The sequence below is a fragment of the Carassius gibelio genome, chromosome A8 (genome assembly GCF_023724105.1).
Source record: "Carassius gibelio isolate Cgi1373 ecotype wild population from Czech Republic chromosome A8, carGib1.2-hapl.c, whole genome shotgun sequence".
NCBI lineage: Eukaryota > Metazoa > Chordata > Actinopteri > Cypriniformes > Cyprinidae > Carassius > Carassius gibelio.
In genome coordinates this window covers 23226742-23241782 of record NC_068378.1, presented here as the reverse complement: position 1 = coordinate 23241782, position 15041 = coordinate 23226742, and the positions used below count along the sequence as shown (strand labels likewise).

The window sequence follows — 15041 nt, the reverse complement described above, 5'->3', positions numbered from 1 at the left end:
TGTGAGATTAGTGTTAATTTGTCTAAAGTATTTGAAATCAGTAGCTCCCAAATCTCTAAAGTGAAAGGTTACAGCATTTATTAAATTAATATATTTTTATTCAGAGACATAGTGGAAAATAAACTGGCAAAATAATTTTCCTAATCAGTATTCGTGTCTTGTTTTCCAGTCAAACATCCTTCAAACAAAACAATTCTCTTGAGAAGCAAAACTTAACAAAAATAATTCATAATGTATTATTAAACGTATATATTTTTAAACTCCTGCTTAATAACATGTCTCGAATTAGGTTTATTTTTCTTACCCATCAGCAAATGTTTTCTCTTCTTTTAAGCATAAATCTAACATGATTTGAGATTTATACTTCTAACAAGAAACCGACAATACAATAAGATATATAAACTTATTTCAGGATATATTCGCTGAAAACAAGTCTTGATTTCTTATGCAGTTTTCCTTCTCTAGTAAATCTTCTTGTAAGGAAGTTTAGAGATTTTACTGGAAAACATGAAAATTATTTTTATGGTGCATTAGGAGAGAACCAGAATTGTGAAATAATGAAAACCGAGTTCGAATGAGCATCGTTCACATGAGCACCAAAGGAAAAACATGACAGCGGGCCACGATGCAGATGCTTTTAAGCTGTTTGTCTAAATGTGCTCCCCAAACATCCCAATGTTGACATCCCAAGCCATTGCTCCATCACCCATGAATCGTGAACTTCCCAGCCATTACTTGTAAAATCAATGTGCTGTTATGGCTTGGTGTCTTATTGGAGTTAGCATAATTCAAGGTGACATGGTTGTGAAAACTGAATGTGTTTGCTAATTAAAAATAATTGTGTATTGATTATGTTGATTGAACTATAAGTAAGAATGTCACCGGTCCTGTGAAGGCCGATGACTGTTGATTTAAAGCATGTTTTTCTAGTTTTCTACCACAGCATATGAACAAACATGTTTTTACTTCTGATTAAGGCTGTGTTCAGTTGTTCGGTCCATATACTATAATTCCAGCCCCCTCCTCCTACTCCAGGAGTTTTTTTTTTTTTTTTACATTGTACTTTTGGGTCCAAACTGCAGTATGATTGTGTCATCAACTGGAGTATTAAAAGCAGCTGTTCACCACTGCAGCTATGGACCAACACAGCAGAAGATGCCAGTTTTGTCATTTTGGATTAACTTTGCACTGTATTTTGTTCATACAGAGGAGTTACGGAAGCATAGCTGGTCGGGAATCCCTCGTGAAGTTCGCCCAGTCACCTGGAGACTCTTATCTGTAAGTATTTACCAAAACTGTTGTTTATTTCATTTCTATATTTGCATTCTATTTAAACAAACAGCAGTGGGAGGAAAAGAAACAATGTGAAAAGAGGGAAGAATTGAACTGAAATAAGTTGTGAGCTGAATTTGAACTCTCATTGTTCATAGGCCTCTAACCTCTAGGCCGCGGTTTCAATTCCTTCCAATATTTTATATTATCATTATATCTTAATATATCTGTTTTCATTGGGAAAACAATAAATTCTGTTGGGTTTGTTAAATATGTTTTAAACTATTTCTTGAAACATGTTTGAAATCAAGCCAAATGGATATTTATCTGAATGAATAATAGAAAATACTGTAATAAAATAATCCATTTATCAAGGAGAATATATATAATTCCATGCCACTTTCAGTTTAATGTATGCTATTGATTTGTTTTGCAATATTGGTTTTGCCGAGCACTTAATGTCAGCAGAATTGTGAACGTCATCATCATCTGAGGGGTAGAGCGGGCTGCTGTGTTGTGGCTGTATGTGTGTGGATGTTTGGATATTGCTTAACAAGCCTCATTTGAATTTCTAGTGCATGCTTACACAGTCAATAACACACACCTACAAGGTAAGCTGTACAAGCAAATCCCCACCCCGACCCAGCTCCTCCAAGCTTTTACCGCTTCATGCAGTGTTTGCTGGGGGTTTAGACAGAATAATTCTATACGTATAAAGTTATACATGTGCTAAACAAATGCTAATGTGCCAAAAAAATAAATGTTTCATCTCCGCTTTTCATATTCAAATTGTGATCGTAGAGCAACTCTTGCTTTTTGATTTTGTTGGTCCACGTCATGTTTGAAGTATGTCAGCAAACATGAGTGTTTCCACTCGAAACAGGTTTCACAGCATAACAAAACTCACCAAGACCTTCTCAGAATCACATTGCAAAGCCGTTTTAAGATAATTTCAGTTTGAATTCTAAAGCCGTTATTAAAGTTTCCAAGTGCTGATGATGGAGCGAATCCAAATAAGCGGAATTTGTGTACCACTTATTTGCCTGAAGCACAGGACTTGAGTCGAATTCTGGATGTACGTTATCATCTATGTGTTCAAGAGCTTGGCAACTCTGTGTGTGCTCATTAAAACCAGAGTTGAGAAACAATGGGAGGGGAAGGCACTTTTAAAAACACCATTTTCTGAAACATGATGGAGAGTCATGACAACGATCTAACTGACAGTTCAACGCCTCCACGTCTGCTCTACAAATAGCCTGCACTTGTTGTCTGCTCTTTAGGGAATCATCTGTAGCTACTAAGTATGTACTAGCACGATTGCATCCTTTCTGTGTGTTAGTTTAGTAGCTACATGATTATTATTTTTTTTTTACTTTTGAGATCTGAGGTTTGTGCTCTGTATTTTCAAGAGTGTTTCTTAGTTAGTGGTGTTTGCTCAGGCAAGCATCGCTATTATCATTTCTCATACTATTATTGATTGTATACTATTATTGAAGCAATTACTTTATGCAGTCTGAATGACAAAGTTTTCTTGATAGACAATATAACAGGCAAAGTTTTGCTCTAAAGGGCAATATAATGAGCGTAAAAAAAATTAAACATAGACTTGCATTGAAGTAGGCACCTAATGCTACAGTTCAATAAATGGATCAAAAGAGACCATAATGAATGATTTATGATTTACCAAAGATTCCTAATAAATCATTTTCTTCTGGCGTTTCTATTCATCAAAGAATCCCATAATGCATTATCAGAGTTTCCACAAAAAATATTAAGCAGGAAATCTGTTTTCAACATTGACAATAGAGAGAAACTAGATTAAACCGTTTGTAGACAATTTTTAAGTTGGCTTGAAAAAGCCTAGCTAGAAAGTCTGAAAAAGTTTTAAAAGCTTTCAGTCTGAAAGTTTTCAGTATAAAGTAGTTTAAAGTTTGAATGTTTTCGAGGCAATACAGTTGATCTGAAAAACAGAAAAGTATAAAACATATTGCTAAGGTGGGGTGGTTGCTAGGCTGTGTCTAGTATAATTAGCATGTTGCTAATGTGTTTTAGCATGATTAGTGTGTTATTAGCATGTTTCTAGCATTATTGGCATTTTCTTAACATGTTTCTAGCTTGATTAGCATGTTACTAGCATGTTGTTATCATAATTGAGAAGTTACTAACATGTTGCTAGCATTATTCAAGCATGATTAGCATGTTACTAGCATAATGTTAGATTTTGTTAGCATTATAAGCAAGTTTAACAAATTACTAACATTTCTAGCATGATTAGCATGTTACTAGCATGGTGATAGTATGCTTCTAGCATTTTTAACAAGTTTCTATCATGTTTCTAGCATGCTTAACAAGTCATTATGTTGTTAACATGATTTTAGCATGATTAGGAAGTCACTAGCATGTTGCAAACATGATTAACAAGTTACTAGCATGTTGTTAGCATGATTAGCATTTTACTAACCTAGTGTTGACATGTTTCTAGCATGATTATCAAGTTGCTAAGATTATTCTCGCATGATTAGAATGTTACTAACATAAAGTTAAGATTTTGTTAGCATGATTAGCAAGTTACTAGCATGTACATTTCTCAAGCCAAATTCAGCTTTATCACAGGAATAAATAACATTTTAAAACACAGTAAAATCTTCAATTATTTTTAATTGCAATGATATTTCACAATATCATTGTGATTTTGTTGTATTTTGCTCAAATAAGTGACTTCTTACTCAGCCCATTATTTCTTTATATTTTGACTTGCAAGCAGTAAGCAGCTACCCAGAACATCCTAACAACTGCCTAGCAATGCTTTAAAAGCCATCTGGACACCTCTGAGCCACCCTAACATTTAAATGATAATGCTCTTTATTTTTCATTTAAGCACTTTGGTAGGAAAGCATTAGGTAAGAACTTGAGAATTTAGGTGGAACTTGTCTGATTTGTTTCTCTCATAAGAAGCTTTCTGAAAAGTGCAATTTGTATGAACAGCAGCAAAAAAAAAAAAGACAGTTGCATAAAATCAGTCAGATAGTACTCTGAAAGGCATTCATTAAACATCTGACTTCAGCATGATAAAGAACCTCGTCTCATTGAAATGATCCAAGCTGTAGATTTAAAAAAGCTGCATGGATCTGTATCTGTTTTTAATATATTTAGTTTGCATTATTTATAGGTTACATTTTGGTTACAGGGCAAGATACAATTGGAAGACATGGAGAAAGTGGGTGTACAGCAGTTGTTTTCTGAAAGCTATTAAATGAGAATTTTCTTCTTTCCATGTGCTTTCTTTCTCTCAGGGCTATCTTCCAGCCAATAGGGAACGAAGGGATCTGGTTCTCCAGAGGAAGAGGGAGGAGTATTATGCCTTCATCGAGCAGTATTACCACTCCAGAACAGATGAGAATCACAGAGACACATACAGACAGGTAAAAATCAAGCCGGCCTGCTTCTGAGTATGTTCTCAATAGAAAAGGGGAAGAGTTGGCTGAAATCGACCAGTTCCTTTCTAATCCTTTCTACACAATTTCCAAGAGTAAGAGAGCACTTTCATCAGTCCACAAGTCAGTTGTCAAACAGGAAATGCATTGTCAAATGCATGTCACGAATGCCGTCCATAGATACTATGCTGAAAGCAGCCCAGAATATTTGTTTAAATCCAGGTTTAGTTAGTTGGAAACCATCCTAATATGTAAATCTACTGTTTGTTATGACATGAAAACAGATAATGCATGGGTGAATTTCAGTGGAAAAGGATCTTATCAGATCGTTTGCAAGATAACATTATGTTTTTAAATTCCAGATGTTATTTGTTGAATGTCTGTTCATTTTGCTATCACAAGGCTGCATTGCAGTGTTCGTACATCCTTCAAAACACATCTGATTTGTGTTTTGTGAACATGACAGTAAACCCGCTTAATTGGACAGGGCTTCTTTAAGACAGGCTGTTGATTTGGAAAAACCATGCAAAAAACTTCTATTTGGGGTCTGTGAAAATCTTATACTCATTGAGGCTGCATTTATTTGGTCAAAAATACTGTGAATTATTATTACAATGTCAAACGGCTCTTTTCTATTTGAATATATTAAAATGTAATTTATTCCTGTGATGCAAAGCTGAATTTTCAGCAGCCACTGTAAATTTTAGTCTGTTCCTAACACCGACCTCATCGTATGACTCAAGACTTGGGTAGTGCACAAGACATTTGGATCTTTTTTTTGGGTGAACCATCCCTTTAACCACTAGGCTACACCAGACGCCAATCTGTTGAGGAACCTGATCCTCTCTGCAGTGAGTCATTCAGTCAAGGTTACACCTTCTTCTAGAAAGCTATAGTAGTAATACACCCAGATTTTTACCTGCGTGTTATTAATGTGGACGAAGGGGGGATCAATATTCTTATGGGCTGTAAAGCTCAGGTTAATGGTGCAGGACTGGTAGTCGATTGCTATGCGCTGCCTTCTCTCCTCTCTTGTCCGGTTCCTCAGGGCTTACTGGCTCCCAGCCCCTCATTTCGTCTACTGCAATACAAATCGGACACAGACCTTTAAAAGGATTTATATGGTCGTACAGGACCGTTGGACTGGCCCCTGGCTGTCTGGGCAGGAACACTAAATGACCTTTTAGCGTGGTCACAGTCTGAGAGGGCGAGGAATGGCAGTGAATACGAGCGAACCGCACTTCGCTGGCCTTCGAGTGACCTGCATTACTACAAAGCCATTTCGTCAAACATATGATGGAAGTTGAAATAGAACGAGAAAAAATAAGAAGGGAACCGGATGAAACGAAAGTGTGACCACCTGTATGTGCGGCTGGATGCTCCCGCTGTCCGCTTTCCAAGTGAATTCATGCAGGTTTTGTGTGTAGCTTGTTATGAAACCAGATCGATAGCATGTTCAGCTTGGGCCCTGATGGCTTTCCTCCATTTACTGGAAGGGAAAAGGCACACAGAACTCAATTTAGTGCTTTTGGGCCATATTGATTTAATCTTTTTTTTTTTTTTTTCCTGGTCACCTGTGTTCCTTACACGCTGATTCTGTAACTGGTTTGTGTTTGTGTGGGTGTGCATTTGAGCTTACCTGTATACACCTGTGTGTGTCTTTTCATAGATTCACATCGATATCCCGAGGACCAACCCTTTGATTCCTTTGTTCCAGCAACCACTGGTGCAGGAGGTAGGTGATCTTCTGAGACGGCAACACCTGTGACAGACCCACCAGAAATCATAAAAATAAGAGAGTGAATCACACACACAATCATGTCCAGGTCACGTTTCACCCTGAAATCAAAAGAAAATAAAATGTATATAATTTGTATTTTTTTATTTATTGTGTTGTGACAGTTGTTTACAAGACAAGCACAAGTTATCATTACCATTATGACGCAATGTATTTTGTTTACAGCGCTATATAAATAAAGGTGATTGATTGATTGATTGATTATGCATTCATTTTGAGGTTTTCCCCTCATTTTCTCATAGGTGATTGATGAAATATAACTTAAAATATAATTTGTCTGTCTTTTAAGACATATTCTTGAAATATTTAATGAGATTCACGTAAGAAAAGAGCTTGCGATTCCTTTCCTTATTAGTGTTTATTTTTACGTACTTGTGTTTATATTCAGAGTTTTTAGAGATGAGCACGTTTTGTCATTAAAAAATGACTTTAAGCACATTTTTCTTCCAGTTCTGAGGTAAATAATAAGTTGAGGCAAAATATAATTTGTCTTTCTTTTATCTTGGCGTGAAGTAAGAGCAGGACATATTCTTTAAAGGTTTCATGAGATTCACTCAAAAAAAGAGCTTACTATTCCTTTCCTTATCTGTGTTTATTGTTTCGTACTTTTGTTTATATTCATAGTTTTTTTTAGTTTTTGTCTTATTTCTTATATAGACATTTTGTCATGTATGTACAGTATTGTTCAAAATAATAGCAGTACAATGTGACTAACCAGAATAATCAAGGTTTTTCGTATATTTTTTTATTGCTACGTGTCAAACAAGTTACCAGTAGGTTCAGTAGACTGTCAGAAAACAAACAAGACCCAGCATTCATGATATGCACGCTCTTAAGGCTGTGCAATTGGGCAATTAGTTGAATTAGTTGAAAGGGGTGTGTTCAAAAAAATAGCAGTGTGGCATTCAATCACTGAGGTCATCAATTTTGTGAAGAAACAGGTGTGAATCAGGTGGCCCCTATTTAAGGATGAAGCCAACACTTGTTGAACATGCATTTGAAAGCTGAGGAAAATGGGTCGTTCAAGACATTGTTCAGAAGAACAGCGTACTTTGATTAAAAAGTTGATTAGAGAGGGGAAAACCTATAAAGAGGTGCAAAAAATGATAGGCTGTTCAGCTAAAATGATCTCCAATGCCTTAAAATGGAGAGCAAAACCAGAGAGACGTGGAAGAAAACGGAAGACAACCATCAAAATGGATCGAAGAATAACCAGAATGGCAAAGGCTCAGCCAATGATCACCTCCAGGATGATCAAAGACAGTCTGGAGTTACCTGTAAGTACTGTGACAGTTAGAAGACGTCTGTGTGAAGCTAATCTATTTTCAAGAATCCCCCGCAAAGTCCCTCTGTTAAAAAAAAGGCATGTGCAGAAGAGGTTACAATTTGCCAAAGAACACATCAACTGGCCTAAAGAGAAATGGAGGAACATTTTGTGGACTGATGAGAGTAAAATTGTTCTTTTTGGGTCCAAGGGCCACAGGCAGTTTGTGAGACGACTCCCAAACTCTGAATTCAAGCCACAGTACACAGTGAAGACAGTGAAGCATGGAGGTGCAAGCATCATGATATGGGCATGTTTCTCCTACTATGGTGTTGGGCCTATTTATCGCATACCAGGGATCATGGATCAGTTTGCATATGTTAAAATACTTGAAGAGGTCATGTTGCCCTATGCTGAAGAGGACATGCCCTTGAAATGGTTGTTTCAACAAGACAATGACCCAAATCACACTAGTAAACGGGCAAAGTCTTGGTTCCAAACCAACAAAATTAATGTTATGGAGTGGCCAGCCCAATCTCCAGACCTTAATCCAATTGAGAACTTGTGGGGTGATATCAAAAATGCTGTTTCTGAAGCAAAACCAAGAAATGTGAATGAATTGTGGAATGTTGTTAAAGAATCATGGAGTGGAATAACAGCTGAGAGGTGCCACAAGTTGGTTGACTCCATGCCACACAGATGTCAAGCAGTTTTAAAAAACTGTGGTCATACAACTAAATATTAGTTTAGTGATTCACAGGATTGCTAAATCCCAGAAAAAAAAAATGTTTGTACAAAATAGTTTTGAGTTTGTACAGTCAAAGGTAGACACTGCTATTTTTTTGAACACACCCCTTTCAACTAATTGCCCAATTGCACAGCCTTAAGAGCGTGCATATCATGAATGCTGGGTCTCATTTGTTTTCTGACAATCTACTGAACCTACTGGTAACTTGTTTGCCACGTAGCAATAAAAAATATACTAAAAACCTTGATTATTCTGGTTAGTCACATTGTACTGCTATTATTTTGAACAATACTGTATGTGTGTGTGTGTGTGTGTAATGGTATTTTATTAAATTTTACCTAACAAAATGTCATCATTTTAGTTAATAATATTAAAATTTTTGCACATAATATTTGCACATAAATGTATAAACATAATATTTTGTTTGATCTGATGTATTTTTTTATTATTATTTTTTTTTTATTTTTTTTTTTTAATCCATCACTTAAAAAAACTTTTATTTTTGTCTGTAATTTCGCTGCTGATGATCTCTGGTTAGGTGTTATCAAGCTTTGTGTCTTTGGATGCTTACCAGCAGGAGGTGCTGTGGTGTTTTAAACTTAGAAGTGTGCAACACTTGTAACCCATAAACAACAAGGAACTTGCACTAATGCTCTTGAAATGCAGCTGCGTTTGGAAAGGCAAGCCTGTTGCTCTGTGAGTGAATTAAGCAACATCAGTTACCAAAAGTCTGCACAACAATCACAGTTGTAACGAGAAATAAATTATTTTTGTTAAACAGTGAAAGGGATTGTCTTGTTTTTCAGGTGTTTGAGCGGATTCTGTTCATCTGGGCCATCCGTCACCCCGCTAGTGGATACGTGCAGGGCATTAATGACCTGGTCACTCCCTTTTTTGTGGTCTTCCTCTCTGAATTCGTGGGTAAGTGTCTAATGACCTTCCACATGGATCACTTGGTCCGCTTGACTGATTCTACACCTCTCTGATTGTGTCCTTTTGGATGAGCACATCAGTTGTGTTTGCTTCACTAATAGTGCACTGAAGTGTGTGATATGCTGGAGCCAGAGAGATGCAGACAAGCCTGTGTCTGACAGATGATGCTCGGGACATGATGGTGTAAATGTAAACAAACTGACAATATCCCGTGAAAATGTCAGACGCAAAAATACAGAATATCAATTATCTATGAAAGGAAGTCTGAAAGATAGACAGTGAGCGCGAGAGAGACAAATGGTGAAAGAGGGAGACGGATGGAAAGAGCAGCAGACAGAATCAAACGGAGATGGGAATAAGATGGGCATATGGTCAGAGAGAGAGAGAGAGAAATAGAGAGAGATAATGCGATGGACAGAAGGATAGAAAGACCGATGAAGAGAGGGATCTATCTATCTGTCTGTCTATCTTTTGCTCTATCTGTCAATATATCTATTCTGTTATTATAGCTCTAGTTATCTCTATCGCTGTCTAATGTTCTGTTTTTCTTTGTTTATTCAGTCTAATGTTATATCATTCTATCTTTCGCATTTTAGCATTCTCTCTGTTCATCTTTCTTTTGGTCATTCTTTATGTTCTATCGATTGTTCTGTCCATCTATCACTTCTATCTGTCTAGAAGAATAGAATAGATATCTATAGAATAGATAGAGGGAGGGAGAGATGTAGACAGACAGATAAAGAGAGACAGACAGGGAGGGAAATATACTCTCCAGCTCTGGTCCTCATTGCTATTCTCCCTCCACCCGCAGCCATCCCCTCCCTTCCTTATTTATTTCCTGTCCTCTCATGTGAAGGTTAATTACTTATGGATAGTTAAGGATTACAGAAGAACAATAGGAGGCTCATTGATCTCTCCGGTGTGTGCCGCTGCTGCAATGTCACCAGTGCAAACACCGGGACAAACCCACAGATTACCTGGATCACCAATCGATTTCTCTTTTTCTCCCGTCTGTCTGTCTCTCTCTGGCTGTCTACCTCGCCCGCCACTCTCTCTGTCCCTCTGTTTCTCCACAAAGCTCATTAAGCGAAAAGCTGATTTTTTATACAGATGCTTTTGTGTCATTCTGCAGGGCCTTTCTATATCTAATTTGTTAGCGGGCCTTGTGAATATATGTGTGTTGTGTGTGTGTGTGTGTGTGTGTGTTTGGGATTCTCGGCGTGTGTGAGCGAGCGACTCAGTGCCGCAGGTAGAATGAGCCGCATTGATTGGCTGGATATAAGTGTTTACAGAGGCTTGAGAGGGTGCAGAGCACACGGTGGGGGACTCGACCCACTGATCGATACATCTGAACGAACTTCATGATCCCAACACGCTGCCAGCAGGAGATAGAAGAGCAAGGTTAGCGCATCCTCCCTGTGATGTGGCTTTCACCCCCATCGTCGATGTTTGCAGGCTCTAACGGCTTCGCCTGCTCTCATACGCAGCGTTTGGCCAACTTTCACTGTGCTGTTTCTCTTGGCCGACACGCCTCACTGGCTTTCTAGGGCTCCTCTGCGAGCTTTTTAACTTTCTGCTGAGACTGTCCTCTGAGAGAGACGGTGTAGGAGAGTATCGGCGCTTCGCATTTAGCTCAATATCAGCGAGTAGCGTTTTAAAGAGTAGCCGGCAGGAAGGAGAGTCACGGCGCCCTTCGGTTTAAAGTGTTGGTATTGATGCGCCGAAGAATTTGAAGTGGAGAAAGAGACGTGGCAGAGAGAGAGGGAATATTCTCAAAGGGTAAATCATCACATTTATCCTGACAGACAAAGAGGACAGTGGGGAAATCTCCTCTGTAAAGCATCAACGCCCTGTCTCGGTCTCTCAGCTGTCCCTCACACACACATTGGTTTTTTATTACTGAAGAGGGTGTGTAATATTCTCACCTTATTATTTATTGCCTTCCTGGTTTTATGGATTGTTATTTGGGCCTTCATGGTGCAGTTTTAGTATTTGATGGATGGTCTGGGTGAGAATAGTTTGTGGTTTGGTGAATGGTGGTGTTGCAAGAGGGTAAAATCACAAATGCACCGCTATTGTGACTTGAATATGTTCAACAAAAATGTAAATTTTTCATAAAATAACTGTATTGTTTGTTTTATAAACAGTAGGCTATTTATAGTTGCTGTTTATTGTCGACAAGACTATTTAAAGGAATTGATCATTCAAAAATGATGATGAAAATGAGCAACCTGAATGAGTTAGTGAAGAATGAATCAGTGTCTCTTTTTCATACATTTAGCAACAGGAGCTTTTTAAGTAAAAGAAAAAAAGCCTCATAAAAAGTCAGTACGGCTCTGTTGGGTTGAGCACAAGACCCAGATTGGTTTAAATTTGTGATTGACTCAGTCAGACCAGTTTTGTGAACCGAATCAACTGATCCATCAATCTAATTGGTTAGGAATCAGACATGGCCTCTTCTCCTGATGAACATGCCAAGTAGAGCTAGGGCGAATGCCTAGGATCAGTTCTTTATTGCGGTCTGTTTGTCAAACGAAAATGTTATATGGCTTGAAAGATTTTAAATAAAGTGCATGAGTCCTATATTAGCCTCTTTAAGATAATTTTTTAAAGCTGAAAACTCCAGTCCCTGTTTATTGCAGTTGTATGGAACATAGCAACCAGTTCAAATCAAATTACTCGTCCTTTTCCACCAAAGAAACAATGTCATACAAGTTTGGAATGAAAAAATCTTGGATTTTGGGTTAACTATACCAGTAATAAAGAATTCAATTGATGTGCGGTCACCAGGTGTGCGCCTGTCGGCTTATTTTATAAACGGCTTTGAACACGGCTCATCCAATCCGCTTTTAAAGTCTGAGCTCAATAATACGGATCATTTAATTCTCAACCTGAGACGTGCCGGAATGACCTGAATGAGCAGTGATTTGTTTCACGAGTTGCAGACTTAACCCATGATTACTGAATGATCTCTCAGGTCGCTTATTTTCGCACATGGCACAATAACCCCCTTTTTCTCCATGGGGTCAGAGAACAGGGTGACAATGCCGCTCTTTGTGCCACAAACAGGATTTCTCCTGCATTCTGTAAATCTGCTTTATGCTGTGTGTGTGTGTGTGTGTGTGTCCGAAGCTTTGGAGTGATGTGGAAATGTGGAGAGCTAAATGGATCAGGAATCTCTTCAGTGCTGTGGCCAGTGACATATGGCCCGGCCCATGACCAGTAGGGCACTGCATGCTTCATTTGTGGTCAAAGAGGGTTATTTGCTTTCCTTTTACACCCCCCCCCCAACCCCCGCCAGCTTTTTCCTGTCGTTCTCCATCCGTCTTTTTTTACTTGAATCCCATCTCGGCCCCACATCAGCTGTTCTTCCTGCTGCAATGCAGAGGTTTACTGACAGTTTGCTCTGAGTTTGAGCAGAGAGGTTTTTGCTAGTTGTTACCTGCTATCAGTCTGGTTCACATTTGTGGATAACATTCATTAAATGCTAATTTCTGTGTAAATTGTTTGTAAATAAATTTTCTGTGAATTGATTAATTACATTTAATTCAAGTTTATTGTTATAGCACTTTTCACGATACCAATAGTTGCAAAGCAGCTTTACGTAAAATTATTTTCCTACAATATATTTAGGATTAGCTTATTAGTGGTGACTGTCAGTTAATGTACGTATGGCAGAAATATATGTTGTTCATTGTCAAACAGACAATATAACCTATAAGTTGCAATCAAACTTAAAGCTAAATTTGTTAGTTCTGTATGTTGTTTCAGGGTTGGCATCATCTAATGTCCTCTGAGGGTCAGCATCATCTCTTCTCAGGTGTTCTGGTTCCAGACTGAAGCTTCTGTAGCTTCCTAGTTACCACACGATGTCAATCTTGTGGCAAAAACAGAGAAACAAATTGAGACATAATTAGCGTAGCTGAAATTGCAGAATTGATTTGTTTAAACCATGCTAAAGAATAATAATGTGCTTTGATCAGATATAACTGCAGTACAAGATTATGAGATGCATTATTTGAATGCTTGGCCAAAGAGATGGGTCTTTAATCTAGATTTAAACCGAGAGAGTGTGTCTGAACCCTGAACGTTTTCAGGAAGTCGGTTCCAGAGTTTGAGAGCCAAATGTGAAAAAGCTCTGCCTCCTTTAGTGGACTTTGCTATCCTAGGTACAGGTACTACCAAAAGTCCAGCGTTTTGTGACCTTAGGGAGCGTGATTGATTGTAGTGTGGTAGAAGACTAGTTAGCTAGACACTAACCCATTATGGGCCTAATAGGTAAGTGATTTTGTAACTGGTATGGAACTTAATAGGTAGCCAGTGCAGAGACTGTAAAATCGGGGTAATATGATCATATTTTCTTGATCTGGTAAGGACTCTAGCTGCTGCATTTCGGACTAACTGTAGCTTGTTTATTGAAGATACAGCACAACCACCTAGAAGTGTGTTACAATAGTCAGTCTTGAGACTGGAAGAATGCTGTTTTTGTAATATGGGAAATATGATTTTCAAAAGACAAGTTGCTGTCTATTATAACACCCAGATTTTTGACTGTAGAGGAAGTAACAGTTTTTTGGCCCAATAAGTAATATCTCTGTCTCATCTGAATATAATAGGAGAAGATTGGTCATCCAATCTTTAAAATTTTTAACACCCTCGGTTAGCTTAGATAATTAGGGGCATCTCTGGCCTAATGGTTAGAGAGTTGGACTTATAACCCGAAGGTTGCAGGTTTGAGTCTCAGTGATGGCAGGAGTTGTAGGTCTCTTCCACCCTCAATACTCATGGCTGAAGTGCCCTTGAGCAAGACACTGAACCCCCAGTTGCTCCCCGGGCGCTGGATATTTAGCTGCCCCATACTCCGGGTGTGTTTTCACTGTGTGTTCTCTTCTCTCTGCTGTGTGTGCGCACTTGGATGGGTTAAATGCAGAGCACCAGTTCTGAGTATAGGTTACCATACTTGGCAAATGTCACGACTTTCACTTGTTCGTAATATAAACTTTTTCACAAACCTTTTGCGTTGTTAATGCAATGCTCTACCACTGAGCCACAGGAACCCCAGATCTATGAGTTGAATGCAGCACTAAGATCAAGTAAAACTTGCCGTCTCTGTGCTATGGTGTGGCCTGAATCCTGACTGATATTCTTCAGAGATCTTTTTTTTTTTTTTGTTGCAGGAAGGAGCTCAATTGAGCAGACAATTATTTTTTCCTAAAATTTTAGACCTAAACAGAATATTTGAAATGGGTCTGTAATTTGCCAGTTCACAAGGATCTAGTTGTGGTTTCTTAAGAAGCTTAATAACCACCAGCTTGAAGGGTTAGGGAGGTGACCTAAAGATAACGTTGAGTTAATAATATTAAGAATCTGTTCTTCTGCTATAGTTAATTACTCTTTCAGTAATTTAGTGGGTACAGGATCTAATAAACATGTTGTAGGTTTAGATACAGTGATAAGTTTATTTAGCTCTTCCTGTCCTGTGGTTGTAAAGCACTGCAGTTTATCTTTGGGTGCGATGGATGAAACTGAAGTATTAGACGCCGTAGAATCTGCATTTGTTATTGTATTGCTTTTCTTATTAAGAAATTCACA

The 15041-nt window shown here is 38.1% G+C and overlaps 1 protein-coding gene across 3 annotated transcripts in view; it reads left to right on the top strand.

The window, feature by feature from the left end:
- Window positions 1–15041, top strand: part of LOC128018931 (TBC1 domain family member 22B) — a 46773-nt gene that overhangs the window by 8154 nt on the left and 23578 nt on the right. For all 3 annotated transcript variants that reach the window (XM_052604820.1, XM_052604821.1, XM_052604819.1), the window contains 4 exons: window positions 1208–1278; window positions 4566–4694; window positions 6376–6441; window positions 9323–9437. In XM_052604820.1, coding sequence (XP_052460780.1) covers window positions 1208–1278; window positions 4566–4694; window positions 6376–6441; window positions 9323–9437 — 381 coding nt within the window. The remainder of the gene's footprint in view (window positions 1–1207; window positions 1279–4565; window positions 4695–6375; window positions 6442–9322; window positions 9438–15041) is intronic.